At 34.8% G+C, this 15,876-nt stretch overlaps 1 protein-coding gene across 5 annotated transcripts in view; it reads right to left on the bottom strand.

The window, feature by feature from the left end:
* The window catches only part of LOC106151821 (patatin-like phospholipase domain-containing protein 7), a 37,934-nt gene extending 23,359 nt beyond the window's left edge, over positions 1–14,575 (bottom strand). For 3 of the 5 annotated variants that reach the window (XM_087008568.1, XM_087008569.1, XM_087008570.1), the window contains exons 1-24: positions 14,439–14,575; positions 14,037–14,118; positions 12,153–12,244; positions 11,297–11,379; positions 10,688–10,828; positions 10,250–10,409; positions 9,730–9,810; positions 9,215–9,276; positions 8,822–8,888; positions 8,548–8,628; positions 7,111–7,233; positions 6,286–6,433; positions 5,941–6,038; positions 5,380–5,544; positions 4,850–4,927; positions 4,444–4,518; positions 3,731–3,864; positions 3,217–3,348; positions 2,515–2,688; positions 2,101–2,246; positions 1,586–1,711; positions 1,186–1,249; positions 655–823; positions 174–362 (exon numbers count right to left, since the gene is read on the bottom strand). In XM_087008568.1, coding sequence (XP_086864694.1) covers positions 174–362; positions 655–823; positions 1,186–1,249; positions 1,586–1,711; positions 2,101–2,246; positions 2,515–2,688; positions 3,217–3,348; positions 3,731–3,864; positions 4,444–4,518; positions 4,850–4,927; positions 5,380–5,544; positions 5,941–6,038; positions 6,286–6,433; positions 7,111–7,233; positions 8,548–8,628; positions 8,822–8,888; positions 9,215–9,276; positions 9,730–9,810; positions 10,250–10,409; positions 10,688–10,828; positions 11,297–11,379; positions 12,153–12,244; positions 14,037–14,118; positions 14,439–14,516 — 2,748 coding nt within the window. In that variant the 5' untranslated portion in view covers positions 14,517–14,575. Of the gene's footprint in view, positions 1–173; positions 363–654; positions 824–1,185; positions 1,250–1,585; positions 1,712–2,100; positions 2,247–2,514; positions 2,689–3,216; positions 3,349–3,730; positions 3,865–4,443; positions 4,519–4,849; positions 4,928–5,379; positions 5,545–5,940; positions 6,039–6,285; positions 6,434–7,110; positions 7,234–7,973; positions 8,001–8,547; positions 8,629–8,821; positions 8,889–9,214; positions 9,277–9,729; positions 9,811–10,249; positions 10,410–10,687; positions 10,829–11,296; positions 11,380–12,152; positions 12,245–14,036; positions 14,119–14,438 lie in introns of all 5 variants that reach the window. The other 2 variants (XM_087008571.1, XM_087008572.1) reach the window with 2 other exon arrangements.
* Between the last annotated feature and the right edge of the window lie 1,301 nt (positions 14,576–15,876).

Consider the following 15,876-nt stretch of genomic DNA (forward strand, 5'->3'; position numbering starts at 1 on the left):
CTGCAGGTTTCAAGCCAAAAGATAAAACGGTTCTTCACTTATCGTGTTATCGGTGAAAGTGCACGACGGCGACGACGACAGACGCAGATGATGGCTATATGTACAGACACATCTGTGTCTGTACATAAAAAGTAATCTGCAGAATCAAATGTATCACATCAAAGTGTACTCACAATCTGCTCAGGTGTTTTCCTACTGTAAGTGAATACTCTGCCTGGACACCTGACATGGAATACAGAGCTACACCAGCCCCTGGGGTTCAACCACTCGGCTGTACGCTGAGGCTTCCCGCTGTCCTCACTGTACAACAAGATCATCTCCCTCTGAGCCCTCACAGACATGTTTTCTAGTTGTTTCTCAAGCTAAGGTATAAGAAGAATATATAGGTAAATTTTGTTTTGCAAAGGTTCTCTCTTCTCTTCTCTCCATGTTCCAACAGCAAATTTTTTAAAAACTTAACAAAAAAAGAAAAAGGAGAACTTCTTTTACCAGTCTACCTATCTATATAAGTTTACATGTCTATGTAGGTATGAAATCCTCAGTACACAACTCCCAAAATATTCAAGGATGAATTTACTATGGCTAAAGCGACAGCAAAGAATGCTTCATGTGTGACAGTGGATGAGCCAGAACACAATGCTATATGATACTCACCTTCCCCACAGTGGGTTCACTTTCAGCCAGTGTGACAATAAATATGCAGTCAGCCTGGCGTATGCACCTCTGTGTCCAGGGGGTCAGTGTCTTGTCACACTGATATAACACCATCCTATGTAAGTCCTCCTGCTGCCCCAGCCAGCTGGACAGGCGGTACTCACTCACGCTGGAGTATGAAATGATTTTGAAGGTAAATAGAATGAGCTGTTGGTAGGTATTAATTACAGCATAAAAAGTAAAAAGGTCCCCTTTTTTTTTTTTTCAATACCTATTCTCTAAAACCCAATTTCACCTTTTTATTTGAGGTCAAACAAAATATCATAAGGCTCACTTATAAGCTGGCTACAAATCTTTGACAACTTTCACTTTTATATACCTCAAAAAAACATTTTGGTCTTCTTTTCTGCAAAGTCATTTTAAAAAACCTTCATTACATATTTTTTATAGTTTATCAATAGATCTATTTATGTTTCCAAGGCTTAAATCTCACTAACATACACATGGTGAGATGATGTAAAAGCATGTTACCTGTCTAAAGCCCCAGCACCCAGTCTTTGAACAATAACATCACTGGTCAGACGTAAAGTGGGCCCTGAAACATATGGGTACAAACTTTGTATTTCATAATTCTGCTTAAAAAGGTATTTTTCAAATATATCTTACATACTGTGGAAAAGATATGTCAAAAAGCTTTGAGGAATTCAGGAAACAGATTTAAGTTTTTTTATCACAAAATAATGATTTAAAAACAGAATCAAAACAACATTAAACATGCTATGGACTGGCTGCTCTCATTAACACGCATCAAATGATCATTCAATTTTTTCTGTAAACAAGAATTTGATGAACATTTATACAGAACCCTTCTGCACACAATTATCAATGAGCTATAAAAAATAAAACAGTAAGTAACCAATGCTCTCTATACCTATTGCACCAAGGGCATGTTGTAGTTCTATAGTGAATGTCTCAAGTGGAACATCATCAGTGACAGGCAGCACTGCCACAGTGTTCAGGTTGGCACCTATTGGCCTCTGGTCTACATTGGGATGTTCTGGAATGGTTTTACAATATATCATAGGTTAAATAATATCAAGTCTGAATTTATTTGAAGCAGAAAGTACTGGAAATTTATATGTATATGCATGTGTGTGTGTGTTTCTGTACTTCATAATGGCACAGCATCAGAGGAAAAATACAATTTGTATAATTTTCAGAATATTGCATTTTGCATACTTGTAGTCAATTTACCCCTTTTTATTAAAATTAAATGAGTTGGGCAGTTAAATAGAACATTTCAGTAGAAAGAACAGATGACTTCATAACTATTTACACAAACAGTAAAACCAACAATAAACAGTAACTGCTGATGTATAGTTTTCATTGAAAGAATCTTTAATCAAAACAAAAATAAGATAATTATAGATCACTTTCAATATGTACCAGAAAGTGTCATGGCTGTCTCTTTGTGCTCTAAACTTCCCAGAATCCTCTGCCCCAGGAGGTGAATAAGGCGAGTGACAATCTGAGGATATTTCCTCTTGATTAAGTTGAGCAATTCGGCAGGAATTTTGGCTAACTCTGTGTCTCTGTAAAATCAAAACAGCCCAAATATGTCACATAAAGCCCACAAGAAAACAATTTGATAGACATGCTTGCATTGACAAAATAAAGCTAAATGGTTTCAATTAAACAGTGTGCTTTCAAATTTTTAACTGACTTTCATGTCAAATAGTCTTGTCCCAGTTCAGGGGATTTAATTTAGGGACTGTTTACAAACTTGTTTCCTTTACTTTAACCCTACCAACACCAATGACAAAGAGAATGTACAAGAAAAATGACCCAAGATACACTCACCTTACAGCAATACTGGTTGTAGCCCTCTCAGTCTGTGTGAGAACTTCCACTATCCCTATCAGCTCTCCTCTCCCGTATTCACCCACCAGTTCTCGTTTACCACTCAAGGTTGTCAGGACCTGACGCAGACGACCATTTAGTATGATGTAGAGAGATTCAGATGGATCATTTTGCCTGCAAAATAAACAGTTCAGATGTTTATTTTTTCTGTAGCATGATAAATTATGATATCATTTCTTATATTTTATACAGTCACTTGATATATTTCTATATTTCAATCCATTACTTCTTATTCTGTCATATTCATGAAATTTAATTATTTTCTGCTTTATAAGTAATGAATAAGTCGGCCATTACATCCTTAGAAATGTCAGACAAAAGTTCATGTTCTTAAACACAAAGGTTCTAATACATATTATCCGTCCTCCTTTAAAAAAATTCTCCTTAATGAGTTGTTGAAAAAATAATTACATCTGTGATGTCTGACCACATTACATATTTGGCATGAAGCACACACTTAGGCTGCATTCACATGAAAATCTATTTTTTAAAAATCTAAATATCTATTTGCGGCATCTAGATTTTTAGATTTTTAGAAAATAGATTTTTCATGTGAACACAGCCTTAGTGCTAAACTGAGTCACATTCCTCAGTATTATACCCTATAGCTATCTATCTTATACCCTATAGCTATCTACTCACTTATAGAGCGCTCTGCCTGCCTCAATCTGCTCCCAGTCCAAAGCAAAGTCAATTTGTCGCACAAATGGAGACATGCGACGCACAAACGTGTGAGCCACATTTAGTACTATCTTTGGGTGTTCGCGCATGATGCTGGAAAGAGAACATGTTATGTACACGATCAGCTGTCTGAATGGAAACTCACAAACAGTTCACATTATGGAAACCCGACAGGATTACCAGCTTGTTTAAGTAACCCAAACAGAGTAGACCACATGATGATCATTCCAGAAAAATATGCTCATATGAAGTCTTTTGTCAATTCAAGATACAAAACCATTTTATTTATTGCAGAATTGGATACTTATGGTACCAGAGCATTTCTGTAAATCTACAAATTTCAAAATTCTATTTTACAAGCTGAGCCACATTCACCAATTTAACAAGCAACATCTAAGGCAAAGCATCTTTCAGGAGTATTTAGAATACCAGAGTCTCATATACACCTAAAATATATCATATGAGAAGTGTTTACCCATAGAACTCATTCTTGTCTATGTAGACCACCCTGGAGTCTGTCCTGGCTCTGATGGTGAAGAAGGAGGGTTCTCCAGTCAGCACTGCCAATGTTCCCACCACTTCCCCTGGGTGGGCAATGAACAGAGATGTCTGAATTATAACAACAGAGTATAGTTATTGAACAGAGGGTCCTGGCAATGAATGGAGAGAGAAATATCACTACAGAGTACAGTAATTAACTGGGTACAGAGCTAGCAACGAACAAAGGCATCTGAAATATAACAGTACGATGTAGAAATTTAACTGGGCTTAAAGCTAGTTAAATATAACAAGAAATAGTAGTCCATTTCCAAAATAGTCTTTGTTCTGAAAATTTCATATGTAACACTTATTCATAAGATGATTGCCTCTCTGTTTCTCACATGTGCGTGCGTGCACAAGGGGGTGTCTGTGCATGCATGCACACGTGTATGTGTTGGCATCACAGTGCATGTTTGTGCCCTGATTATTTTCACACAGTCTGTGATATTAACCACTGGCCCCATACCAAATCCCCAAGACCAGTCAACATATTTTGTGAATTCCTACAGTTACTGTGCAGTGTTTCTACCTTGAACTAGTACATGTAAGTTCTCAGGCACTTGTGGACCAGTGTGTGAGTAACCTGGACAGTGTCTGGGACACACTGTTCACCAATGAAATGTTGTATGTTGTGTTAGGTCAACCTACCTCTTCTGTTTCCTTGCCAACCACCTGTTGAATAACTTGCAAAGATCCTGTTACAACAAACATCAATGTGGCATCCTAAAAACATTTTATGAAAAAACTTTTTATATTTCTGACAAGACGAATACTAACAAAGCATAAAAAAATTGGAACTATCTGGATTAAATTACATCCAATCAGTTTTAGCCTTTTTTTAGAAAACTGTTCTTTACATAAAAGCATGCAAATATAATTTTAATGGATAGCTGAAATGCTTAATGTTGGTTGAAAACAGACACTTTGATTCAGTCATGAAATATAAACAGTATCAGAATTTGTCTGTTATTAACTGTAAACGCTGATTCAACCACGAAAGTGCAACTGAGGATGTAGCTTATCATAATCCATACAGTTGGCCTGGCTGTGTTACCTGGTCTCCTTGTTTCACTAACACTGTCCCAGCTTCATGGTACCTTAGTATCAGCTTGCCTTCCAACAGAGACTTATCCTGAAGTGAAAAATCAAATAGACACATCATCATAGGTTATATATAACCCATTCAAAAAAGATAAAGGAAGAAATAAAAAGCAACTGCCAGGACAAGAGAGTAAATATCCCGTTAGAATCATATACAATTTTTCATGTTAAGTTGCAACTCTATAAGCCAATTGCTTCTACTGTGCTACACAGCCACAAATTCACTCACTAGGTTTCTAACCTACCTTAATTAGTTCTGGATCTCTTTTTAATCAAAACATTTTTTTCTTTCATGCAAATCAGATTTTTCATGGGTGAAACCTTTACGCATTTCCAGAAGGTTAAAACCCTTTGTAAGCCCAAAGATTTGTGAATACCACATAAGTGCAAAGCTACAAATTGTGCAAAGCTACAAATTCATACAAATAGTTACGGATTGTCATTAACCTTTGAGAATATGGGCCAAATTCCCCAAATCATTACCTCCAGCCCAAAGAGTTTATCACTGGCCAAGTCCTGCATGGCACAGCTGATGATGTACTCCTCTGTCAGCTCCTGGGAGTTGGTGGTGATGTTGGCCTCCTCCTGAATGTTCACCGTTTTCTTGACAGTTCTCTGCTTTGAGCTACCCAATGCCTCATCTGAGACCTGAAGGACATATAACTTAATGTAAATACTCATAAATTTCATACACCATAAATGTCCAATAATTACACTTTATATTTTTTTAAAGACCTAACATGATTTAAGTTTATTTTAATTTATTTTATTATAAAATTTCTTGAGGGAAAAGGAGAAGGCAATTATTATCAATTTAGTTCACATGAAGTGGAAAATAACCATGTTCTTTTTGAAAAAAATTAATATCCAGTCTTCACTAAGACAAACTTTTTCAATACCAATTCGGTGCTTAATAAAATGTAATCATTAATATGGTACATTCAACTATTAAATTTCTTGTGTTAATATTTAGACAATAAACAATGAAGAGAGAGAGAGAGAGAGAGAGAGAGAGAGAGAGAGAGAGAGAGAGAGAGGTGGCACCTGTTTCACAGGGGGTTTAACTCCAGCCTTAGAACAGGCAGCGTCAAAATCTGAGTGCTGACGTAAATCTGTCTCTAAAGATTCTGCTTTCTTCAAATCTGAAAAAAAATTAATAACAATTAAATGAAAGAACCTCAGAGTTTACTTCAGCATGTAAAAATGTACTTTTTCAGCAAATGTACCAAATAGAAGTCAACATTTGAACAATGTGAGATGCCTCCATAACACGCACGCATGCATGCACACCTGCACATGCGCGCGCACACACACACACACACACTAACCTAAGATTTAATAAGGAAATATCTTGTACAGTCTCTCCAGTGTAATTGGATGTATACCTACCACTCCACTGATCTTTGCCATCATAAAAAGTTATTTTCTGGACTTTCTCCTCAGTTTCAATTTGACTACTACTTCGTGTATATTTGCTAGGACTACCCCTGGGAGACTGAATTGACAGCACAGAAAACTTGGAATCTGATAAGTTTCTCTGGAACACAGAGAAGAAAACATATTAAAAATAAATCTTCTTGTACTTACACAAAATAAAAACAAGTTCATGCCATTAAGTTAAACTCTCTTTTATTTCATTTTAATTTATTAAAATAAATTATTCTCAGGAATGATTACAGAGAAAACAATAAACCTCATCAGGATCCTCTAAATGAATATTATCTCATGACAGCAGGCTCGGCAACTGTTAAAAGTATCTTTCTTATAGTGATTTTATTGTTAAGTGGTGAAACAAGTGACAGAAAAACAACACTTTTTTTAACAAGCCAGGTGACAGAAGTGACAAAGCAAGGCTCACATATATACCCAAGTATGTATTAAAAGATGTCCATGTTTAAATCATGATAAGTGATTAATACACATATCTTATAAATCTGTAGTTTATTAGTAACAAGAGGTATGGACTTTAAACAAGTTGAAGCTTTCTAGGTCTTTTTTCAGAGGGCAGAAGTCACAATAATCACAACCCCAACACCTTTTCAATCTTGAAGGCTTTGTGAAAAAAACCACAACCAAAGAAAATATTATTCTCTCTAAAGAACAGTGCTATAAAACAATCACAATTTCAGGTTACTGTGCATTTAACTTAAGTAGTGTTAAAATGAAATGTGAAAAACCACATCAAACATATCTGCATTATTGAGACATCATTACATTCTCAAGCTCATCTCTGTTCTGCATAATGCTAACAGAATGCCTGCGGGGGCTACGAGGAGGTGAAGCGTTGCCGCTCAGATGACGCACACTCATGCGTCTGGAGTCTTCATGCGTATGCCTCTGTGATATAATAATGCAAATTTGGATCAATTCCTTTGATATGGCAGAAGGACATGGATAAAACATTCTACCCTTCACCACTAAGATAAAAACAGCATGCTATAAAATACCCACATCTCCCATCATGCATGTGTGACCAGCACCGCCACCATCTTCATAAAATGCATTGTGCCAGTTCAATACTATTGCATTGTTATCTAGCCATTCCCAAATAATCTTCCATGCAATTCCCTATTTTTTCAACTGCCCTTTTGACCTCCCTATTGCAATTTCAACATTTTTTCTTTTTTCTTTGAATACTTTCCAAATAATATTTTGTCAGGTCTAAGTTTTTTTTTTGAAAGGATTTTTCCACAAGCATTCATTGTTTTAAAAAGAAACAAAAAATCATCTTGAAGGTTTTCAGAAGTTTTAGGTGCTCACAAACTATCAATATGCTGGTCTATATAACCCAAAATGTAAGTGAAATTTGACTTCACAACCACTTTTGCTGGTCTTTGCTTGAAATGAAAGGTTTTCTATTGAAAAAGGCTTCTTTCAGCAAGATAGCAATTTCATTATATAGCTAATAAATGTTACAAGCATCCAATAAAACTTGAGTCATTAGAGAGGAAAATTATTCAAATGAGGAAAAAATGAGTTCTTGTTTTTCATTATTCATCAAAAACACTGATAAAAATTTCCTTCCAAAAACCAAGCCCCTGAAATATCATAACATTAAATGAATGCAGTTTCCATACCCGAGGAGGCCACTTCTGGCTGAACATCTGAGAAAAGCAAATTCAACATGTGCTGTTATCATCATCTTTCAAAATAAACATATATTATGATATCATTACTCAGAAATTAAGTGACAGTTCACTAAATCTGTAAACATACACTATTTAGTATAATGGTATAAGTTTTGTATAACATTTATCACTACTTCCCTTTCTTCCATACCCCTTCTTCTTTCAATTTCTCATAATCCTTTATTAATCCAGTCTACCTTAAAATTTGCCCTTAACACACTGGAGAGTAAATTTTTATACCCCCCCCCCTTCTTTTTAGTTTTGCTTGCCCTGTCCCAGAAGGGGGTCTACCTCCAAGCAAATCACAACACATACATTTCAACTTTTATCTACTAGCATTGCCAATTAAAAAGTTCACTATAACTAAATCTAAGGCATAAGCCTGCAATATGTAAATGTTATCTAATATATATTTATAAATCTTATTAGTAACTAAACAACCAAAGATGATTATGTAAATAGAACATACACCTTTTTTTTATAATATTTAAATAGACAATCTATAAGTGCTATATGTACTTACAGGATTGATCAGTTCGTGGCTGAGTCCAAGGTAGTTGTGGAGTGCCATGAATGTAACTCTCTGCATCCTAACCATAATAACCTGCAATTATTAAGTTAGAAAATTAGTATTTGAATGCTACCCACTTTTTCAACATGACCATGCTCTTAAAAATTCAAAATGAAAAGAGAAAGAGAGATAAGAAGACGTCACTGAAAATCACTCATACAAAGCTGAGGTAAATCATAATTATTTTTCAAAATCCAAAAATTCTCTTTAAAAATTGCACTCTCACCTGTACAATCCTGATAATGGACTCTGGGAATCTCTCAAAGATGGAATTGAAGGCATTTGCTGGCAATCTAAAACAGCAACACCAAACATTTTAACCTAAATCTTAAATAGAAGCTTTTATATTGGTGGTAATATTATCCTCAAGTACTATAGCTGCTGGGATAGAGATTGAAACAAGAAAATGGACTTATTAACGAAGCAAATTTTCATTTCAACTTACAGGTCTTTCACAACATTTTGAGATTATGACAAACCAATCTTTATATTACATATTCTCCTTCTCTCCTGCAGTTTGGATATATATATTTTTTATTTTCACGTGATTCTGAGAAAATATCAAAGTTTAGATAAAAAGCCAGCTCATATGGTCCCATGTTATATTTATTTAACTCACTTGAGTACTGTTGAATCTACGGCAGCTTTGGCACACACAGTTTTGTAAGGAGCTGGATGCCCCTATATGACCAGAAAAAACAATACATTAAAATACATAACTAGGCCTACCACACTTACTCATTATACTTAAGTTAAGCAATTTTTAATAGCATTGCCATCTCACACATGTGTTTATGTGCAAATTTGTGTGCACGTGTCAATGTCAGCATATGTGTATATTCACATGTAAAATAACCATCATGCCTTGCACAATGATCTAAGCAAATATAGAACTATCCTACACATATTACTCAGAATACATACATAATTTTCAGGAATTAGAGAGAACATGAGGATAAGGGTCCATATATCATTAATGCAGAGACATTTAAATTATTCATTTTGTCACTGTATTATCTCCATTGAAAAGAAAAACATCTTTTACATAAAGCTGAACAAAGATGGCATGATATGAGTGATCAAATTTAGAAGGTCAAATATTCTATGTAAAATGGCACTTGTTGGTTGTCCTACCGTGAGTACATCAAGAATACTGAGCAAACTGTGAATGCTCTCCCCTGTTTCCACATCTTTAATTGTGTGTTCTGTACCATCCTGAATACGAAAAGTGGGAGAAAAAAATAATTAAATGTCACAATCAGTTAATGTTTATATCGTATCCTTTTACTCTTCTATTAACACCATAAACTTTATTAAGTAAGTTGGTGGATTTACACAGATTACTTGAGCCAGAGGACTGCAAGAGTCAACGATCCAGTTTTAAATCTACGAACTGCAAAACTGCTAACATCAAATACCGATTCTTCTTCAACAAATAACTATTTCCAATATAAATTATATCATATTATTATAATAACTTACTTTTCTTACTTGCAATTAACCATTTTATCTCATTCTGCACAAAAATATGTATTACTCCTTACCAAAATCATCACTAGGGCTTTTTCAGATACTAGTGGCCCAGTTAAAAAACACCTAGCCTAGGGCCAAATATGATAATTATTATGATGAATTCCATACACTGCTTTTATACCTGTTCTGTGATGAATACCCTTATCTTTCCATTCTGCACCACATAAATGCTGTCATCGCTCTCTCCAATCTTGAACAGTAAGTTTCCAGATGCCACAAACTTACATTCCATGTGCTTGCATAGTTCCAGGAAGATGGGGCGTTCAAAATGACCAAACACCCTGAAACAGGACTTTACTGAATTAAGTGACATTTGAAAAAATAATTGCTGAAAATAAAGACCCCTCAGAAAAAAAAAAAAAAAAAAACAAATAATAAGTTGCCTTTTGTTGTCAGTCTGCCAAAACATCCCATTTCTCTTAACATCAATGCTTAGTTCATTAAATTGCCTATCAATAATTAATAAACAAAACTCTACCTTGTTATTCCAAAGTACTTTACCAAGGCTATTAAATTGCTACACAATGTTCAGTCAATATTTGATACAAATGGCACTAACCTGACACTCTTGAGCATAAAGAGTACTTCCGGGGGCAAAAGGAGATCACTTTGTTGATCCTCCAAATCTGCCTCCAAGAATGACTGAGGTGGCTCTGTATTTTTCAGCTGAGGTTTGCTTTTCTCACGCCTTTGTAAAAACCTGTAATACAGAGAGCAGAAGAGTCATACGATAAGTTGCAAGCATGCTATTGAGCTGTATGAACTATTGTTGTTTCCCTTGCAATAACAGAGGTAAATGAGGGTATGTGGCTCACTGTTATACCATCATAAAACAGTTGAACTTCCTGAAACTCAAATATACTGAAAATGCTCCAATTTGGAAAAATGTTTAATTAAGGTTTTTTATACTTTGGCACCCCACCATTAAAAAAAAAAGTATGTGGTCTTTAAAAAGACGAAACTTGTTTTACCAGTGACAAATGTTGTTTTGAGCCTGTTATCATGACAAGTGCTCCTGATGAATGGTCAGTATGCCTTATTGGTAAAAAAACAAGAAGTCTTTTTCAAAAAAAAATATTTTTTCACATCTGTTCATAATAGTCAAAAAGAAAACCAACTTCACTGTTACTGTATATGCGTATAGTTCCCCATGACAGTGTGCACTTACTGCTTAGCTAACTTCATCACAATCTGCCTTTTCTTCAGTCCTTTCTTTTCCATCTTTAAGTTTTTGGCAGTAAAAGAATTCACCTAGAACATGAAGTACAAGAAAGTGAGCCAATTTTGGTGTTGGTTCAAGATTAATTTACATAACAACTGGAAATTAAGGTAGACTTCTAGCCTGTTTGGGCATAGCTTTATAAAATATTATTTATCAAATTGTAATGTTGTCAATACTGCCCATCGTCCACAGTAACAATGCACTTTATCGATTTTGAAAAAGTTTGGGCTTTACCCTTTACAGTAAAACTCACAAATCTTCAAATTTCTAGTTCCTTACAAAAATGTTTAGGCTTCCAGCTAACAAAATTTGAGAAGCAATTGCTGTGAAATTATATTCCAGTAAACAAAATACTAATGTAGCTTCTTCTTCTTCTCTCTTTTTTTTTTTTTGAAAATAAAAATAAAATAACAAAATATTACTGTAAAAGAATCAACAGATGATTGATGGTATCTTTGTTAAAAGCCTGAAATCACCATTTTCTATGTCACAGACAATAATGAAGGTCTATATTCTTCATTAATAAATAAAGTTCAAATGTACCTTACCAGTATATAAAGGAAAGGTACATGGAAACAATTTTAGTTTTACACAGTCAAGAACTGCACAAACAAAACAAGATCTCTTGGACAAGTTAACTGGCAATAACAGAGATGAACTTCACAACAGACTTGAAGACACAGACACACAATACCTGTCTCTAAGATAACCCCTGATCACAACCTAGAACATATTGAAACAAATAGTATGTGACCCATGACCCATTGTTACAGATTACAATATATATATATACAGCATTTACCTTTCGCATAATCTTTTTTCCATAAAACATGAATCTGTCTCTCTTTCTAAATCTGTATTTGGGGCCCCTTAAACTGGGAATGCCTGAAAATCCTGAAAACAGGTGCAATTATGTTGAAAACATATTGTAACAAATACACCACAGAGATGGTGATTTGGTAAACAAAATTATGATACAAAGCATGATGCTACGTATAGAAATACATAAAACTACTCAGCCCTTCACATCACTTCGTATATCAAAATTTGGTGCAGTCAAATAATAATTTATGAGGAAGTACTACAGATTTTCCCGTTTGGGGCTTATGCCCATTCAGGATGCGAATATAAGAGTGCTTTCATTTCCCCTGTCCCTTGTTTTTCCATGCTAAAAATGTTGCAAAGACTACATAAGTGCCAATATTGGTATTATTTTTGAACAAATTATTGCATAAAAAACTTGCTTCAAATTTTGGGTTCCAATTTACACCTGCTGGTTTGCATGGGCTTGTCATAAGGACCCTGGCCCTTAAGTTTAAAGGTGATAACAAATTTCATTTCACTGTTTTCCTATCTCTGCACCCAGCAGGGCTCCAAAAGGTAGAAGTTTCACTTTTCATTTCTCCTTTGTTGCAGAGACCGACACATAATAAAAACTACAAACAACTGCATGTGAATTTTTGGAGCATCTGTGAAATAAATGTCTGATGTCATTTTGTCACATACGTGACTTAATCATTTATAGTCACAGTAACTAAAATAGGCAGCAAGACATTTTTTTCCACCAAACTGTAAGTTTGCTACATATTTTCTAGCCATTTCACATTATGAGAAAATGCGATGTTGGTAGAAATGTGAACTCCAATGACTTCAAACAAACTGGATAATTCTCATCCATTTTACATGCAGAAAGCTGTCTCAACTTTGAAAATTTTTTAAGGGTGGATTGTCAGACAATTGCCGAGTTAGTTTGCAAATGGTAGAGGACATCAATCAGTCTGACTGAAGTGTGCAATACACCACAATACAGTGCAACAAACAAGAAAAAAAGAGAGTCCTGTAAGTACTGGAAATGGTGATTTCTAAGAAAACAAGACAATTTAAAAAGTGAAATTTATATTTAAAATAGGTAATAAATGTCACTGATGCAGCTAAACAAATTGGCATGACTTGTTTATTGTCAGGTTTGGCAATATAGCTGGCGACCCAACATAATGAAATTGCACTGATTTGTTTTGTTGTATGAAATGAATGTTATTGATAACTTAGTAATTTACACTGGACCAAAAAGTTTTTGAAACACCATTACTTTGAATAAATAAGAAATAACCATATATGAGCTATTTTAACCAAATATTGATGAACAATGAACCCATCATTCATTACGTCTTAAAAATTTTGCCAGGAAAGAAATTCTGTGAAAATGGCAGCAACATTTATGAATGTGGGGTCAAATTTCATTTTCAAAAATCATGCAAATGAAGTGACTAAGTTTGAGCAAGTTTTGACAATAAACAGTGGAGCCTTAATACAATACTGAGCAACCTCAAGATTTTATTTTAAATGTGGCCTACATACTGTGTGCCTTAAATAATGATTTTTACCGTTCATTGCCAAGACTTGCTTAAACTTTAAACTTGGTCACTCCACTTGCAGAAATTTGGCCTAACATTTTTTCTTAGAAATGGCTGTTTCCTGTGTTTACTTGCAACTGGACTTTTTTCTAGTGTATCATGCTGTGTTAAGTTGTATTGTGATGCAATGCACATTTTAAGTAGACTCTGCATCAATTGTGCTTTATTGCGTAAAATAAGAAGCAGTGACAAGATCACTGTACCACTATCAAGAACAAAACATAACATATACATTTTCACATTTCATTATAACTTAAGTGAATGCAACTTACCTTTTGCTTGGATTTTCCGACAAGTAAAGTAGAATATAATGCATATTGTCAGTACTACGGCAGCTACGAAGGCAAGAATGTACTGAAATTTTCAAAAAAAAAAAATTCATACAACTTTTAACAACCGACGATTCATGACCACTGATGCTCAGATAAAAAATATCTCATTGGTCGCGCCATAATAAAAAATATCAGATACAAGACAATAGATCATAAGAACCTCAAGTCTTAGATTTAAGCAGACTTTATAATATATGGAGTAAAAAATGACAACCAAAGATCGGTTTGTTTACGTCAAGTAATCACAAATCAACAACAGATGACAGAGCAAATATGCTTGTAACAATCCCCACATGTTTTTAAATTATTTGACACAACTATTACGTTATCGTTTTAACTCACTGTAGTGTTAATAATTGATAAGAAGTACTCTATTTGACTAAAAACCGTAGATATTCTCGCGTCCTCCGTTGCAGCCATTTTTTCTCAGCGAACTAATACTATCTCCAGTGCAGAAGAGCTCTCACATGACCTTGACTAATAATGATTATAATAATACAGTACATAAATAAAAATCAAAACATACTTTTCCTTGATCGCTTATCTGTCAAGGCACAAAATTACAATATATTTAAAAGAACTAAAAAATTATTCATCGATCACATGCAGTCGATTTCTGTCACATGACTAAAATCCCTATTGGTTGTGTCTGTCCATAACAAAAACTTTCATGGTCTAAACAGGGCCTACAAACGCTCACAAGCTTAAGATGGTTAGGATAACAGTTGATAAATTTATAACAGTGAATACAATGCATTGGAAATCGGCGCCAAGTCGTGTCTGTTCACGACAACGCAAAATTGAATAAAAAATAATAAATTAGCATTTTAAAACTCTATAAATGCAAGAAAAAAAACGCTTAAAAGAACTCCTATCCGTAGCTTCACCAAGACAAGTTTACAAGTTTACTCTCAGTTGGTGGTAGATCAATCTCTGTTACCGCGCAGCGAGACATAGCAGGGGCGGATCCAGGATTATTTGAAGGGGGGATGGCGGGGGGGAGGAACAGACCTCGGATGCGAAGCTGAGCACTAAGCTGAGCTGAATGCATGCTGAATGCAGATAGAGAAGTTTAGGGAAGTTGTGTTGAACAGGGTCGAGCAATTTTCGTTATACCTCAGTGTGTTTCCATGGGATTCACCAAAAAAGCAAGAAAGTATCTGGCATTCATTGATGAAGAGCAGAAACCACTAAATGGGCCAATCAGGGAGAATAAGTGCTTTTTTCCATTTCTTCCTGACATTTCTTTTTCTCGTCGTTTTTCAAATTAAGTGTCATCAGTTGACAAGCTTACTAATTGCTGACATTTTAAATGCACACGGTACTTGCCCAAGAGCTCGTTAACAATAAAACTTGTTAATTACACAACGCCGCACTTCCCAAGCCAGGTAATAACAGGTAACTCAACTCAACCTGTCAGGTTCTTGGTGGGCTTTAATATTTTTTTTAAATATATCTCTTTTATTTCATGGGGTAATGTTATTGGTATTTTAAAATGACGTTTAATATCGATATTTAAACAGGTGAGTTCAAACACGGTCGCGAACATTTATGAAAATGATCGCATTCAGGGTATTTTGAAGCATGCGTATGCCCAGGCAAGATTTAAGTGGAAGAAAACGTGGTTGAGGAAAAACTCAATAAGGAGCGGTAATATTTAAGAAAAAAAGAATGGGAGCTGCTGTAATAAAATGATTCGTCATTCTAATTCGTTACACGAAATAAAATGTTGTGTGCTTTGAGAATTTGTTTCTAAAGGGTATTTCAACTGAAATATTAA

Source organism: Lingula anatina, chromosome 3 (genome assembly GCF_051362555.1).
Source record: "Lingula anatina isolate TDL-2025a chromosome 3, LinAna3.0, whole genome shotgun sequence".
Taxonomy (NCBI): Eukaryota; Metazoa; Brachiopoda; class Lingulata; order Lingulida; family Lingulidae; genus Lingula; species Lingula anatina.